Here is a 16505-nt window from a genome sequence, read left to right on the forward strand (position 1 = left end):
TGCATTTGCTGGAAAAAGCAAGCCAGCCATGCAGTACAATCTTAGGTAAAATAAAAAATGATTCTGGGGCTACCTGCTGGCTTTGATTTCCCTTATCTTTTATTTTGCTTACACTGACTATTAAAGAGATGACTGTTTTATGAAAAGTATTTATTTTGGAATGAAAGTGTTTTCAGAGGGATAATGGTTAGAAGGTAAAATTTGCAATTTTAAAAAAGAGAATGATTAGAAGATAAAATTTACAATAAATTAAATGTCCATGCTCTTGAATCTTAATTTAAATTATACAAATATGTGAAATGGTTAAGTAAACGGAAAGCCATAGCATTTATGCAAAATCCCATTTCACCTATTTGTTATAGCTTCTGATGGAAAGGTTTGCTGACATAGTGATTTTGGCTAATTCTTTGAAGCATTTCTTTTTTGTGAGATGGAGTCCTGCTCCGTTGCCCAGACTGCAGTGCAGTGGCGTGAGTGGAGTGAGTGATCTCAGCTCACTGCAATCTCTGCCTCTTGGGCTCAGGCAGTTCTCCTGCCTCAGTCTCCCAGGTAGCTGGCATTACAGGCATATGACACCATGCCTGGCTAATGTTTTGTATTTTTAGTAGAGACGGGGTTTCACCATGTTGTCCAGGCTGGTCTTGAACTGCTGACCTAAGGTGATCTGTCTGCCTCGGCCTCCAAAAGGGCTGGGATTACAGGCATGAGCCACCATACCTTGCTGTTTGAAGTATTTCTGCCTCACCTCAGGTTCTTTGGAGAGCATTGGTGGGCCAGTCTTGAAAACCAGAGGAAGCTTTCCTACAGTGACTTGTAATTTCCAGAAGGAACTTAATGGGAGTGTGGAATCTTTTAAAAGTAAATATTTCCATTACGTGAAGATGAACTTTAAAGAGACCCCACATACTTCCTTTTAGATTTTGGCCGTTTCAGTTGCCCTGCTGTGTGCTCATTGTTTCTGTGCCTGGCATATCTTTTTTACTATGTTCTGTTCACCCATATGTGCTTTTCTTGCAGTATATTCGAACTTCTTATGATACAAAATTGGATCATCTGTTACATTTAATGTTGAAAGAGTGGAAAATGGAACTGCCCAAGCTGGTGATCTCAGTACATGGGGGCATCCAGAACTTTATGATGCCCTCTAAACTTAAAGAGATTTTCAGCCAAGGTTTGATTAAAGCTGCAGAGACAACAGGAGCATGGATAATAACTGAAGGCATCAATACAGGTAAAGCTCCCTCCCTCCCTCCCTCCCTCCCTGCCTTTTACCCACCATCTCTCCCTCTCTCCCACCCTCCCTTCTACCCTCCTTCCATCCTTTCTCCCTCCTTCCCTCCCTCTTCCCTCCCTCCCTCCCTCCTTCCTCCTTCCTTCCTTCCTTCTGTTATTTTGTTCTTTCATTCTTTCTTCTCTTTCTCTTTTATCTTTCTTCTTTCTAACTGTGAATCAGGTAGTGTGCCACCTGATCTCTGCTCTGCAGTGCTCCTAGGATATGTAGTGCTGTGAGGAAGAAAGATGAAAAGCATAGTGACTAGAGAATAAACCCAGAAGAATCACAGGTTTTTCCTGGAATGTGCTTTTACCATTGTCAGAATATACTATTTTAACATAACTTCAGATAAACCTCTGGAAAAGAAAATAGTCTTTCTTGAGCTCCCAACTATAGCAAGGCTAGAAGGGACATCAAATCCATGCAAGTGCATAGCGTGTGTGGTCCTGGACTTCACTTCATGTAATCATTGTGAATTTCTCAGACTTGGGAAATGAGTGATGTGGGTAAAACTCGCATTACGTGTTTTGGGCATGAGTAGACACTTTTTTTAAAAAAACTGCATGATTGCCAAAACACTCACCATCTCAATCATTGACACTTTTATACTTCTTGAAATCTGAAATCTGGAACTCAAGAACTTCCTATGGCGGGCTCTGACCTTATTTCTTTGCTTCAGTGTTTGTGAACTCTCTGCACATAAGGACAACCTGGGGAGCTTTTAAAATACAGATGTACACCCTCTTCCCCAGATGAATTAGAGGCTTTCAGTCTGGAGCTTCTGAAGCATGTCAGCCAGGATTGAGAACTAGTGATTCCATAAACTCTTGTCTCTTACCAATTTGTTACTCACCTGTGGTTTTCTCTCTTCTCTTTATTTTCTCTCTTTTGATTTGGTATGCCCTCACCAGTGTCTCCCATCAAATTTTGACCAGGTTTTAAGATCTACATGAGATGCCAACACACCCATGAGACAGCCTTTTGAATATCTCAACTAGAGCTACTCACTTTTGTCTTTTAGTTTCTACAGCATTTACTGCCCATAGCACCTGTAGAATGCTGATATTTTGCCTTACAGGTTACGATGAGTCAGTGTGTTAGCTCTCCTTCTGATTGTGTACTAGGGGCCAGGGTCTGAACATCTGCCTAAGCATTTAGCACCTTGTACTGATATAACAAAGTTTTTTTTGGCTGAAAAGAAATGAAGGAAGTGAATGACTGAAAAAACAAAGCAAAATAAAACCGAGGGATTTGACCTGTCACGAATAGGTAGCACAGTAGTTTATCATGCATATTTTATAGAGATTATTTCACATTCTTGGAAGAAACTGAAGTTGGCAGAGTTCTAAGTCCATTGTATGGTTCTTATTTGATTTCCAGTAAAAAAAGTGGGTGGATAGGGAAGTTTCACATCATTCATTAAAAAGCCAGGCTTGGGCAAGGCTTTTTCTTTGAACCACTGACTGAATGTCATGCTTTGTTTCACTTAATGCCTTAAAAAGATCATTTAGGTTCGTGTCAGCTAACCTAAAGGAACACAAATAGAGTAGTGTGAAGATGATTGAAATACTTTATATGAACAAAATAAATGGAAAATGAGAAATACTTGGATCTCCACTAAACAACAGCCAGGCCGATGCAGTGGTTCATGCCTATAATCCCAGCCCTTTGGGAAGCTGAGGGCTGGTGAATCACCTGAGCTCAGGAGTTCGAGACCAGCCTGGGCAACGTGGCAAAACCCTATCTCTAAAAAGATATGGAAATTAGCTGGGCGTGGTGGTGTGCACTTGTAGACCCAGCTAATGGGGAGGCCGAGGTGGGAGGCTTACTTGAGCCTGAGAGGTCGAGGCTGCAGTGAGCTGTGATCATGCCACTGTACACAGCCTGGATGACAAAGCGAGACCCTGTCTAGAAGGAGGAGGAGGAGGAGGAGGAGCAGGAGGAGGAGGAGGAGGAAGAAAGAGGAGGAGGAGAAGGAAGAAGAAGAACAAAGAAGGAAGAAAATAATAATAATAAGAAGAAGACCACGAAGATGACGACAACAAAAAACAATCAGTCTGACCTGATTCAACCACAGCTCCTCTAGGGCCTGGCTACTTAAGGATTAGTCCCTGGACCAGCAGCATCAGCATCAGCATCAACTGAGAGCTTGCTGGAAGTGCCTATTTCAGGCCCCACCTGAGACCTGCAGAATCAGAACCTGCATTTTAACAACATCCCCTGACAATTCCTGTGCACATTTAAATTTGAGCTCTGCTTATGAGCTTCTGTCTATTCTTGACAGGCTTGTCAACCATTGTTGAACATAATTTGGCATGAATCTTTGACATCTTCTTAAATTGAATGCCACAAGCCTTGAGAAACCACTGTGTGACAAGCATTTGGATAGGTGCTAGGGATGAAAGAGGAGGACCCTGGATTTAGTGATGGGTTGGGCTGTGACAGACAAAAAGCAACTAGTGAGAAATTGATGCTGACTGAGTTATAGTTGAGTTTCAAAGGAAGTGTTTCGAGAATACAAGGAAGAGGGAGATGAATTCCAGTTTCAACTGAGGGTACCTTGGAAGTCTTGGGAAGGATATAGCACTTGGCATTGGTCTTGTGGGAAAGGTAGGAAGTGGCATTACTAAGGAGTGGCAGCTCAGGGTTGGGCACACAGATAGAGATGAAGGCATGTGTAGAAAGAAGTGATAAAGCTCCTCGCTGGAGTGTGTGCCATGTGGCAGGGAACAGGGACTGCAAAGGAGACTGGAACCAGATTGGGTGCCATGCTGATGTCTTATTCTCTATGTAGCAAGGTGACCTGAAAGGAATTTGAACAGCAGGATGAATGGGGGATAACATGATCAGATCGGGTTTTACAGAGAGTCTCAACAGGCAATATGTATTAGGATCACATGTAAGGTGCTTTTAACAATACCAACAATGTTGACAAGCCATGCCAAACCGTAGAATCAGAATCTCTACTGGGGTGGATGGCTCCACACTTGATATTGATGTGTGCCCGTGATCCAGATCCCAGATTCTAGAGATGGTTTTGGGAGAGGGTCAGAAAATGAGTCGGAAGGGAAGATGCCAGAAACAAGGAAGTGATTTAGCTGGTAAGCATTAGATCCATGCAATATGCAGGCTATTTTTTCTTTCTGTGCTAAAGACACAGATAGGGTCAGTACCATAGACAGGAAGAATAAGTCTTACAATGCATCATTGTGATTTAAAGGTCAGATTAAGCAAATCTCAAAGGCTACTTGCTGTATGACTCCAACTACAGTATGTGACATTCTGAAAAAGGCAAACCTATGGAGGCAGTAGAAAGATTAGCGGTTGCCAGGAGCTGAGGGGAGAGAAGGATGAGTAGACAGAGCACAGAATATTTTCAGGGCAGTGATACTAACATGGTGGATATACATCATTGTATGTTTGTCAAAACTCAGAGAATGTGAACCCTAATGTAAACTGAGGACTGTGGAGAATAATGATAATCTATTAGTCATGACCTTATAATACAGAGTCATCAATTTTAACAAACGTACCGGTCTCATGGGGGATGCCGATAGTTGGGGAGGCTGTATTTGTGCAGGACCAGGGAGTGGCAAGGGAAATTGCTGTGCTTTTCATTCAATTTTTCTGTGAACCTAAAACTGCTCTAAAAAGTACAGTCTATTCTTTAAAAAGGTCAGATTGGCTAAATTGGAATCCGATCTCTACAAAATCCAAGCTCTAAATAAATTGTCCAAAGCTCTGCAACCTTGGACACTTTATTTAAACTCTCCATGCCACAAGTTTTGCCTATAAAATGGACTTTAAAAAGTTCCAGCTTAAGGTGTAAATACATACAAAGGTAGCCCACACTTACTGAAATCTTACTACGTGCCAGTAAGTGTTGGCTACTGTAATAATGACTAGTATTAATTCCAGAAGGGCAAACATTAACACACTACTCCTCAATGTATTAGCTTTGAAATATGTTTTTTTGGGAGATAACTTTGATATATTTGTGTATATAAAGCTATTAAATTAGTTTACCTTAATAAGCAACAGATATATCTGCAGGATATTTTGCTGGGATATTGAGTAAGATTAGGGAAAAAATAATTCATAATATTAACACTGGGCTTGCTGAGGAAGGACAGTGCACAGCATTTTGGTTAGGGTCAGAACTGAGGTTGTAGGCAGAAATTGCCCAAAGGGAGAGGAACATTGTTAAGGTAGAGAGAGGTAATGATAAGAGGAAGAGGTGTCCAGAAAGAATAGAGGAAGCCAAGATATCAGAAACTAATTCCACTGTGCCAGCAACTTTCCCTAAGAATAGCCCTTCAGGGAGGCCGATGCGGGTGGATCACGAGGTCCAGAGATCGAGACCATCCTGGTCAACATGGTGAAACTCCGCCTCTACTAAAAATACAAAAAATTAGCTGGGCATGGTGGCGCATGTCTGTAATCCCAGCTACTTAGGAGGCTGAGGCAGGAGAATTGCCTGAACCCAGGAGGCGGAGGTTTTGCGGTGAGCCGAGATCGCGCCATTGCACTCCAGCCTGGGTAACAAGAGCGAAAGAAACTCCGTCTCAAAAAAAAAGAATAGCCCTTCACATACCTTCACATATGGTTGCCCATTTATTTGTCTCTTTCCAGCAGTCTCTTTGTTTTGCACAATTTATGAATTCAAGTTTGACTTCTAAACTGGTTGTTCATAGGAGTGTCCAAGCATGTTGGGGATGCCTTGAAATCCCATTCCTCTCGTTCCTTGAGAAAAATCTGGACAGTTGGAATCCCTCCTTGGGGTGTCATTGAGAACCAGAGAGACCTTATTGGAAAAGATGTAAGTAAACAATCCTTTCACAACAAAAGAAAATGAACATGTGTGCAAATTGCCAGCTTAACACTGTACCTGGAGTCTAATGAATGAACATCACAGATGTGGTATGTTCAAAACTAACTCCTGACTTTCTGCTGCTTCCCTCACCCTGTCTTAGAAGATGACAATCCCACCCTTGGAGTTGCTCAAGCCAAAAGCCTTGGACAATCCTGGAATGATCTCTTTGTTTCACACTCAAACTTGATCCATCAGTTTCACTTTAAAAATATATCTAGAATCTGATTTCTTCTCACTGCCCCTACAGTTACTGAGTGAATCCAAGCCACCATTATCTGTCGCCTGAATGATTGCAATAGCCGTCTTTATTCTTACCTTTGTCTGCTAACGGCCTAGTCTCAACATAGTAGCCAGAATGATTCTTTTCAAGTATACAAATCAGATCATGCTATTTGTCTGTGCAAAAGCCTTCAATGGCTCCTGTCTCACTTAAAGTAGTAGCCAAGGTTTTTGCAGTGGTTTGCCCAGAGTGAAGCAAGGGACATTCTTAATTTGACCCTCTTAGTTCTCATCTCTTACCTTGTATTACTCTGCTTCATTGCTTCTTATGTATTGGTTGATCCTATGTATTCTTTTATAGGGACTGGACTTGTCTCAGTCTGTTTGTAAGACTAATATAAGTTTTCAGCAAAATATCAGACATAAGAAAATGTTCTAAAGAAGAAAGATGACTACTGTTAATATTTCCGTGTGGATCATTTAAGAATATTTTCTATGGATGTGTGTATATGTACAGTAAAAAAGTGTATATTTAAAAAGTAACAACAGAACTCACTGCTATAAATATGATTTTTTTAGCGTACCTATTTGCCATAGTTATTTCTCCATACTGATTAATACAGATGTGCTTATGGGTTTTTTTTTTTTTTTTGAGACGGAGTCTTGCTCTGTTGCCAGGCTGGAGCACAGTGGCACAGTCTCAACTCACTGCAGCCTCCGCCTCCTGGGTTCAAGCGATTCTTCCTCCTCAGCCTCCCAAGTAGCTGGGACTACAGACGCTTGCCAAACGCCCTGCTAATTTTTATATTTTTAGTAGAGATGGGGTTTCACCATGTTGGCCAGGATGGTCAACGATCTCTTGACCTCGTGATTCACCCGCCTCAGCCTCCCAAAGCTTATGGGTTGTTTTAACTTTTTTTTTTTTCTGAGACAGAGTCTGGCTCTTTTGCCTAGGCTGGAGTACAGTGGCACAATCTCTGCTCACTGCAACCTCTGCCTCCTGAGTTCAAGTGATTCTCCTGCCTCCGCCTCCCAAGTAGCTGGGATTACAGGCACCTACCACCACACCTGGCTAATTTTTGTACTTTTAGTAGAGATGGGGTTTCACCATGTTGGGTAGGCTGGTCTCAAACTCCTGACCTCAGATGATCCGCCTGCCTCAGCTTCCCAAAGTGCTGGGATTACAGGCGTGAGCCACCATACCCAGCCTGTTTTAACTTTTAATTTGGAAAACTTCAAACATATTAGGCAGCAGAAAAATTAGAAAAATGAACTCTTTCCTACGTATCTATCTCCAGCTTCAACAGTTAGCAGCTCATAGTCAATTTTGTTTCCTCTCTTCCCTTGTCCATTCAGCTGATCCCCTCCATTATTTTGAAGCAAATTTGAGACATCAAATCATTTCATCTATAAATATTTTGATAGTTTTTTCTAAAATACATGGCCAATGAAAAATATATAATGACATTATTATATCTAAAAATTACCAGGAATTCCTAACACTGACTATCCAGTCTAGTCAAATTTTTCATTGCCTCATAATGTCTTTTTCAAAACCATGATTTCTTGAGTCTTCATTGTTTAATATTTTGATTTCATTATTCAAAAAAGTGTCATACATTGTGATGGGTTCATATACCTCTTGACCTGGGGTTTTTTTTTTTTTTTGTCACTTTTAATCTATGGATTTTACCTCCATCTCATTTTTTTATGTGTGTATAATTTACTTGTTGAGGAAACTGGGTCATTTGTTCTGAAGAGTTTGTTACAGCTTGGATTTTCCAGATTTAATCTTTTGTAGTAGGGTTTAGCATGTTTCTTTGCTTCTTGTAAGTTGGTAGTCTGATCGAGAGGTATGATCAGATTCAGGTTTTCTGTGTAAGTTCATGCCATAGGAGGAAGTATGTCTTTCCCTTGTAATATATGGTGGTCTCTCTTTTTATAATGTTATGAGTCATTACATAGATTCATTATTTCAACAGAGTTCCAACATGCTGACATTTATTTATAACGTCCTTTCTTTATTAGCTTACATGCTCTATGTACTTAACACTCAAAATACTTAAATACTCCATATAGAGAAACATTTTCTCACCAATCACTGGGTTGCAGTTGTATAGGAAGGGCCTCGACTGAAACTTGGGCTTTCTTACTCTAAATACCTTATTCTTGCCTCTAAAAGCAAATACGAAGTGGAACAGCTTAAGAAAGTGTCCATTAGGCTGGGCGCGGTGGCTCACGCCTGTAATCCCAGCACTTTGGGAGGCCGAGGCGGGTGGATCATGAGGTCAAGAGATTGAGACCATCCTGGTCAACATGATGAAACCCCGTCTCTACTAAAAATACAAAAAATTAGCTGGGCATGGTGGCGCGTGCCTGTAATCCCAGCTACTCGGGAGGCTGAGGCAGGAGAATTGCCTGAACCCAGGAGGCGGAGGTTGCGGTGAGCCGAGATCGCGCCATTGCACTCCAGCTTGGGTAACAAGAGTGAAACTCCGTCTCAAAAAAAAAAAAAAAAAAAAGAAAGTGTCCATTAATGTAATGTAATAAAGATTTTGATGTTTTATAATGAATGAAATGCTTTTTGGCTGGTTGGCTATTCTACTGTGTGTATGTGTGTGTGTGTGTTTTCTTGAGACAGAGTCTCGCTATGTCACACAGGCTGGAGTGCAGTGGCAAGATATAGGCTCACTGCAACCTCTGCCTCCCAGGTTCAAGTGATTCTTGTGCTTCAGCCTCCTGAGTAGCTGTGACTATAGCACACACCACCATGCCTGGCTAATTTTTGTATTTTCAGTAGTGATAGGGTTTTACCATGTTGGCCAGGCTGGTCTTGAACTCCTGACCTCAAGTGGTCTGCCAGCCTTGGCCTCCCAAAGTGCTGGGATTATGGGCATGAGCCACCGCACATGGCCAGCTGTTCTCTTTGGAATACTAGAGAAAAGTCAGTGTCAGAATATTATTCTGGAATAAATCCACTAAAAGACAGTATTTTTGAATAATGGTGTGGTCTGTGTACTAGTGCCAGTCTTTGAATTGTTTTTTAGTGATTTGAAGCAAGGTAAGCACAGAAATGAAATAGAAGGCCTTGCTCGAACTCCTTCTCTACTGAAAATACAAAAATTAGCCAGTGTGGAGGTGCAGGCCTGTAATCCCAGCTACTTGGGAGGCTGTGACAGGAGAATCGCTTGAACCCAGGAGGCGGAGGTTGCAGTGAGCTAAGATCGTGCCACTGCACTCCAGCCTGGATAACAGAGCAAGACTCCCTCTCAGAAAGAAAAAAAAGAAAAAAATATTTAGAGCCACTGCCAGCAATATGACCGTGCTGTTATTCAAGCACATGGAAAGCAGGCTGATCTTGCTGAATAGGGTACGTTTCATTATTGTTGAACTTGTGTTGTGAATCTCATGTACCACAAGCTGCCTACTAGTTATTCATAGTAGGATCCCATATTGGTTCATTAAAACATGGGAAATTTAAAAAAGCGATACCACAGATAGTTTGAGAAGCACTGCTCTAAATCGCAAGTGATACTTTTTAAACTAGACAGGAGCTCTGTTAGCACATAGAGATAGGCCTCTGGAGCGGGTGAGCCTGGGGAAGGATCTAGAGCGCTGACCCTCTCTTGTCCTTGCTGTCTCTCAGGTGGTGTGCCTGTACCAGACTCTAGGTAACCCCCTCAGCAAGCTCACAATACTCAACAGCATGCACTCACACTTCATCCTGTCTGATGATGGGACCGTGGGCAAGTATGGAAATGAAATGAAGCTCAGAAGGAACCTGGAGAAGTACCTCTCTCTGCAGAAAATACACTGCCGTGAGTATCACAGGGGCTCAGTCAGTGCGGCTGGTTGGAGGCCTGCTGAGGTCTTTCATGGTGTTCCCTGACTATCAGAGCTCACACCCTTAGTCCCCTCAAGCTAGTCTCCAGAATGCTCTTCAGCCACCCTGCTTCCCACATGGGTATCTCCCCTCCTCTCTCCCTCCATCTAGCAAACCCAAATGACTGTTCAAGGATCCATTAATGTCTTCATCCTTCCATGATCCCCCCAAAGATTTCTTCCTCTCTCTCAACTGTCACCCACAAGTCTGCACCTTCTGACATCCTGCTTTCTTCCAGCTGTGGGTTCACTGTGGTCAAGGTGCTTGCTTGTCACCTGCACAGAGTAGAGAGGCCCAAGTTGACCCCTGCCTTAGAGCAGCCGGGGGATTAAGTTAACACAGTGAATCCACAGTCAGAAGAAAGCAGGATATAAGACAGCGCAGACTTGTGGGTGACAGGTGAGAGAGAGGAAGATATGTCAGGGAGATGATGGAGGGATGAAGGCTTTGGTGGATCCTCGAAGAGTCATTCGGGTTGGCTAGATGGAGGGAGAGAGGAGGAGAGATACCCATGTGGGAAGCAGGGTGGCTGAAGAGCATTCAGAAGACTAGCTTGAGGGGACTTGGAACATGAGCTTTGATGGTCAGGGAAGATGATATTTCATGTATGGGTGGGGTGGCCGAGACAGGGAAGGGGTTAAGACCAGACAGGAGTTTTAAAAATAGGGATCTTGGAGCTGGGTGCGGTGACTCATACCTATAATCCCAACACTTTGGGAGGAGGAGGTGGGCAGTTCACCTGAGGTCAGGAGTTCGAGACTAGCCTGGCCAACACGGTGAAACGTCGTCTCTACTAGATATACAAAAATTAGCCAGGCGTGGTGGTGCATGCCCATAATCCCAGCTACTCAGGAGGCTGAGGCAGGAGAATTGCTTGAATCTAGGAGGCGGAGGTTGTGCTGAGCCAAGATCACACCACTGCACTTTACCCTGGGCAACAGAGTGAGGCTCTGTCTCAAAAAAAAAAAGAAATAGCAACCTTGGAAAGTGTCAAGTTTGTGTCATGCTCACGATGGTGCTTCAAGAGGGGCATTTTGGTAGTTTTATCTCAAGGAAGGAGAGGAGCAGGGAGGGCCAGAATCAGCATGCACCATTGGGCAGGAAAGTTTGAATCCTTTACAGGGAACAGGAGGGCTGAGTGCTGCCTGGAAAATTGGAGACTTTTGGTTCAAGGCACCAGAAAGTGGACCGCTGCCTCTTGTGCTGAATTAAGTCTTCCACAAAATACTTCTTTGGGACAAAGGGCCAGGGAGTGGGAATGCCTTCCGGAGGCTCAAGTCCTCTTCAGCCTTTGAGCGTTAACTGAAAAAATTAAAGGCTGGAAGTCCATTTAGTTTTTAGCCTTGATCCCTAGAAGCAGCAGAATGTAATGAGGTCAGACAGATTGAAGCTCTGTCATTTTGTGCCTGTGACCTTGGCCAATGGAGTTCACATCTGTCAAACTGTTTTCTTATTATAAAATGGAAAGAACTATCTACTTCTAACGTTGGTTGTGAGAATTAATTGAGAAGAAGTATATTAGCGATGTCTAGACTCGTGTTAGGTACACGATATGTCTTTAATAAATGTCTGTTTCTTTCCTTCCTTTTTCCCTCCTTTGGTGCAGTGATCCTCTCATGGTTGTGGGGTAGGAGAGGGAGGGGAGGGACTCTGGGGGTTGTGGTCGTTCACTTAACTCTTAGTGCGAATAAGTGTTCTGAGGCTTGTGCAGGTCAGAAGAGGGGAGAGAGGATCAGGTGTGTGGTCTTCTCCGGGGTGGGAATGGCTGGGAGAAGGGAGACCAGCAGAGCAGAGGGAAGGAAGAGAGGTCAGAGAAGGACCTTGAAAAAGAATCCATATAGAGAGGGGTCCATTAGGGACCTGAAATATTACCTGAAATGTCCTGTTGCCTCTGTTTGCCTTTGCCCACTACCTAAATTGCTTGGGGTTCTGTGTAGTGCTATAATGTATGCCCCGTGAGAGGCATAGGAGTCTCTGTCTTTCTCATTCCCTGCTGAGTCCTCATTTTAGTATGAATGCAACAACCCTGACCTCGTTTATAGCAGCAGATAACATTTTTCTCCTTTCAAAGACCTTGAAATCTAGGATTTATCTGTAGGCTTTTGCTGACTGTGGAGTCAATTCCAGTGGACTAGTAATATTTATTATTCTAAGGAGAACCCATATAAAAATAGCAAAAACAATTAAGCCACCTATACACACACACACAGAAGAAAGAGAAGACACGCCCTCAAGAAACTCGAAATTCTTATGTATCAAAGCTGATCCTCATACCTAACATGCTCATGAGGGAAGTTTGCTACCATATTTGTATTTGTTGTTGATATGATCAAAAAGGGATTTATTTATTTATTTATTTTTTGACACAGAGTCTTGTTCTGTTGCCAGGCACCGGGCTGGAGTGCAGTGATGAAATCTTGGCTCACTGCAACCTCTGTCTTCCGGGTTCAAGCAGTTCTCCTGCCTCAGCCTCCCGAGTAACTGGGAGTACAGGTGTGCACCACCACACCCAGCTAATACTTGTGTTTTGGTAGAGACAGAGTTTCACCATGTTGGCCAGGATGGTTTTGATCTCTTGACCTCGTGATCCTCCTGCCTCGGACTCCCAAAGTGCTGGGATTACAGGTGTGAGCCACCGCGCCCAGCTGGGATTTATGTTTGATTGCATGAAAATACTTAAATATGTGGTTGATTTATTTGACTTTCTTTTTTTTTTTTTCTTGTGACTGAGTCTTGCTGTGTCACCCAGGCTAGAGTGCAGTGGTACAGTCTCACTCAGCTCACTGCAACCTCCCCATCCTGAGTTCAAGCAATTCTCCTGCTTCAGCCTCGTGAGTAGCTGGGACTACAGGTGCCCTCCACCACACCTGGCTAATTTGTTTGCATTTTTAGTAGAGACTGCGTTTCACCATGTTGGCCAGCCTGCCTTGGCCTCCCAAAGTGCTGGGATTACAGGTGTGAGCCACTGTGCCCAGCCTGTGGTTGATTTATTTTATTGCTTTTCAGCCAGTCTTCTTGGTGTCCCTGGAAAACCCTTGTTGTTGGCAGAGAATACTTAAAAAACCAAACAAACAAACAAAAAACCTCACATTATAAAGTTGCTGTAGGAATCCCTGCCTTCAGCCATTTGAAATGTGGCCAATGTCAGCTCCTGTTCTGTGGCCAATGTCAGCTCCTGTTCTGTAACACTCTAAGGATGTAATTTCAAGGTAGGAAACATAGGCCACGATGCCTCTGTATTTTTGCATAATCCAAGTCTCAAGGGAGAAGAGTGCCCTTTCCTGGAATGCCTATTCTAGGAACTTTTAATTCGGAGGTCTAACATGGTAATCCCCCCTCACCCTGAAAGCTTACAGTAGAAGCAGCTCTCTGGCGAGATTTCTCAGCAAGAATTTTACATTTTTTTCTTTTTAAACCAATTTTTATTAGTGTATTAGTAAGGTGGTTATTGTTACTGTTTGCAGAAAATAGCCATAGATATATTTGATTTTGTAAGAATAAGTTATTACTTCACAAAAAGTGGGCTGGGCATGGTGGCTAATGCCTGTAATCCCAGCACTTTGAGAGGCCGAGGCAGGTGGATCACCTGAGGCCAGGAGTTTGAGACCAGCCTGGCCAACATGGTGAAACCCCGTCTCTATTAAAAATACAAAAGATTAGATGGATGTGATGGCACTGAGAGGCCGAGGCAGGTGGATCACCTGAGGCCAGGAGTTTGAGACCAGCCTGGCCAACATGGTGAAACCCCGTCTCTATTAAAAATACAAAAGATTAGATGGATGTGATGGCACATGCCTGTAATCCCAGCTACTCAGGGTGCTGAGGCAGGAGACTCACTTGAATCCAGAAGGTGGAGGTTACAGTGAGCCAAGATCATGCCATTTGAATCCAGGAGGCGGAGGTTGCAATGAGCCGAGATTGTGCCACTGCACTCTTGCCTGGGCAACAGAGTGAGACTCAATTTAAAAAAAAAAAAAAAAAAAGACAAGTGTACCTAATAACAGAAATTGAATTATCTTCCTCTTTTATAAAAATGCCCATATTGATTTTGTTTTCAAATGGTAAAAGTGTTACATACTTTCACATTCAGGCAATGCAAAGAAAGCGCATAAGAGAAGAATGGGACAGTTTTCCATAATCTCACTATCAAAACTCACCATTCTTAACCTTTTCATATGTATACCTTCACAAATTTTCAACACACATGCGCAGACACACACACACACACACACACACACACACTTTTTGAGCAAAAACTGGGATGATTTCATAATGCTTCTTTTGTGCTGTTCCCCTGCCCCACTAAACATGGTTATATTTCCATGTTAATGAGTATAATTTAGTACATTTTAATGGCTGAATAACATTTTATTACACAAGATACAAAAAATTCTCTTACAAAAGTGTTTTTATTCCAAAACCAATAAAATATTAATCAAAATTTTCTTCTATTACTTTTGTGCCTTATACTATTTTTGCCACTTCATTTGACTTTTATAAGATTATCTATTTAGAGAAACCCTATGTCTATTAGTTGGTATATCATAGATATGCTTTTTAGCAATATGGAGAAAATGATGAGGTGGAAATGTATGGAAAAGAAGTAGAATGTCAAAGCAACCAAATCGACAGAATGAAGTTTTAGGTAACCGACCCACCCCTAACATTTCAGAGTCTGACACAGAGTACGCACAGAAGACCACATACTGTATGTCTAGATATTTAAATGCCTTAAATCTAGCTAACAAACTGTATAAAATATATCTTAGCCTTTTATCTTCACACATATAGCAGGAAGGCCAGGCTTGAGCTTGGAAACCTTGGAATTTTGGAAGTACTGAGCCAGAACATGGTGTTTCTTGGGCATCCTAGTGAACTGGGGAGGGAGCACAGGCTTCCCTTGACTCTTGGCTTTGTAGATGCCTCATCATGAGGGCAGGGGCGTGGCCAGAGAAGGGCCAGTGTGGGCCCCTGAAAACAGGGGTCCAGAGTAAACTCCTCTTTTGCTCAGGGGTGACTGTGGTGTTGCTTGTCAAATTTTCTTCTTTTGAAAAGTAAAATAAAATATAGTGATTTAAATGTGGTATATCAATATATGTGTGGTGTGAAATTAAAGCAAATAAGAAATCTGTAGAATAAATAGTCAAGGTCCCTTTTCAACATTTTCCTAAACCTTCCCCTCTCTTTTCCACTGTTCATAGTGTGATGTATAGCCTTCCAGATTTTTCTGGTCATTTATATAGCATGGTATACATACAGGTATGTGCATACATGTATATAAAATACGTATCTATGTTTATGGTTTTAAAAATACACATAGGATAATACTGTGTATATTATTCTGTAAGCTTTTTTGCTTACATCTTTTTTAAAAGAATAACTCTGCAGTTATTCCTTTTTGTTTTTTCTTTAATAAAGTTATGTATATATGTATGTGTTATATATATATGCTTGGGTCATGTAGTCTGCAAGATAAAAAGGTAATATATAGTCATGATAAAAAATTTAAACAATAAAAAATGAAATAAATGGAAATGCAAGTTGTCATCCTACCTCGTTTTTAGAAATAACCGCCATTAAAAGTTTATAGAGGCCGGGTGTGGTGGCTCACGCCTGTACTCCCAGGACTTTGGGAGGCTGCCGCAGGAAGATCACTTGAGATCAGGAGCTTAAGATCAGCCTGAGCAACACAGGGAGACCCCAACTCTACAAACAACTTAAAAAAAAAAACTATGTGTGGTTGTACATACTTGTGGTCCCATCTACTCAGGAGTCTGAGACGGGAGGATTTCCTGGGCCCAGGAAGTCAAGGCTGTAGTGAGCTGTGTTTGCACCACTGCACTCCAGCCTAGGTGACAGAGTGAGATCTTGTCTTATATGAAGTAAATAAATAAATAAATAATGACTAAAACATTTATTGAACTGGTTAATGTTGCTCATTTTTGGAGATGAGTGATGAAAATTGGGATCCATTATATTCTGTTTACTTTTAGATACTTTTGAAGTTTCTCATAATAGAAAGTTATAATTTCTTAAGGAATACTTATTTTAAAAAATTATTGAAAGGCTTTTTACCTGGTAAAAGCTTGAGGATGCTCTCACCATATTTATGCCACATTTTATTTGAAGTCTAAGTTTCTGGCTTGGTCTTGATCTAAGCAAACCGGGGTAAAATGAGAGAGGGGGCAGTGCGAGGGATGAACGTGAGACTTGTCTGGAAGTCAAAGTGACTGACTGGCTGAGATAGGGATTCTCTA

General features: G+C 42.1%; 1 protein-coding gene across 15 annotated transcripts in view; it reads left to right on the forward strand.

Moving 5' to 3' along the window:
• The window catches only part of TRPM6 (transient receptor potential cation channel subfamily M member 6), a 247770-nt gene that overhangs the window by 38546 nt on the left and 192719 nt on the right, over positions 1-16505 (forward strand). For all 15 annotated transcript variants that reach the window (XR_010337037.1, XR_010337031.1, XR_010337032.1 and 12 more), the window contains exons 5-7: positions 1018-1231; positions 5968-6092; positions 10012-10183. Coding sequence is in view for 1 of the 15 variants with exons in the window: in XM_012454052.3 (XP_012309475.2) it covers positions 1018-1231; positions 5968-6092; positions 10012-10183 (511 nt within the window). In the remaining 14 variants the exon portion in view is untranslated. The remainder of the gene's footprint in view (positions 1-1017; positions 1232-5967; positions 6093-10011; positions 10184-16505) is intronic.

This window comes from Aotus nancymaae, unplaced genomic scaffold, assembly GCF_030222135.1.
Source record: "Aotus nancymaae isolate 86718 unplaced genomic scaffold, 86718_ANA_hifiasm-v0.15.2.pri h1tg000041l, whole genome shotgun sequence".
Taxonomy (NCBI): domain Eukaryota; kingdom Metazoa; phylum Chordata; class Mammalia; order Primates; family Aotidae; genus Aotus; species Aotus nancymaae.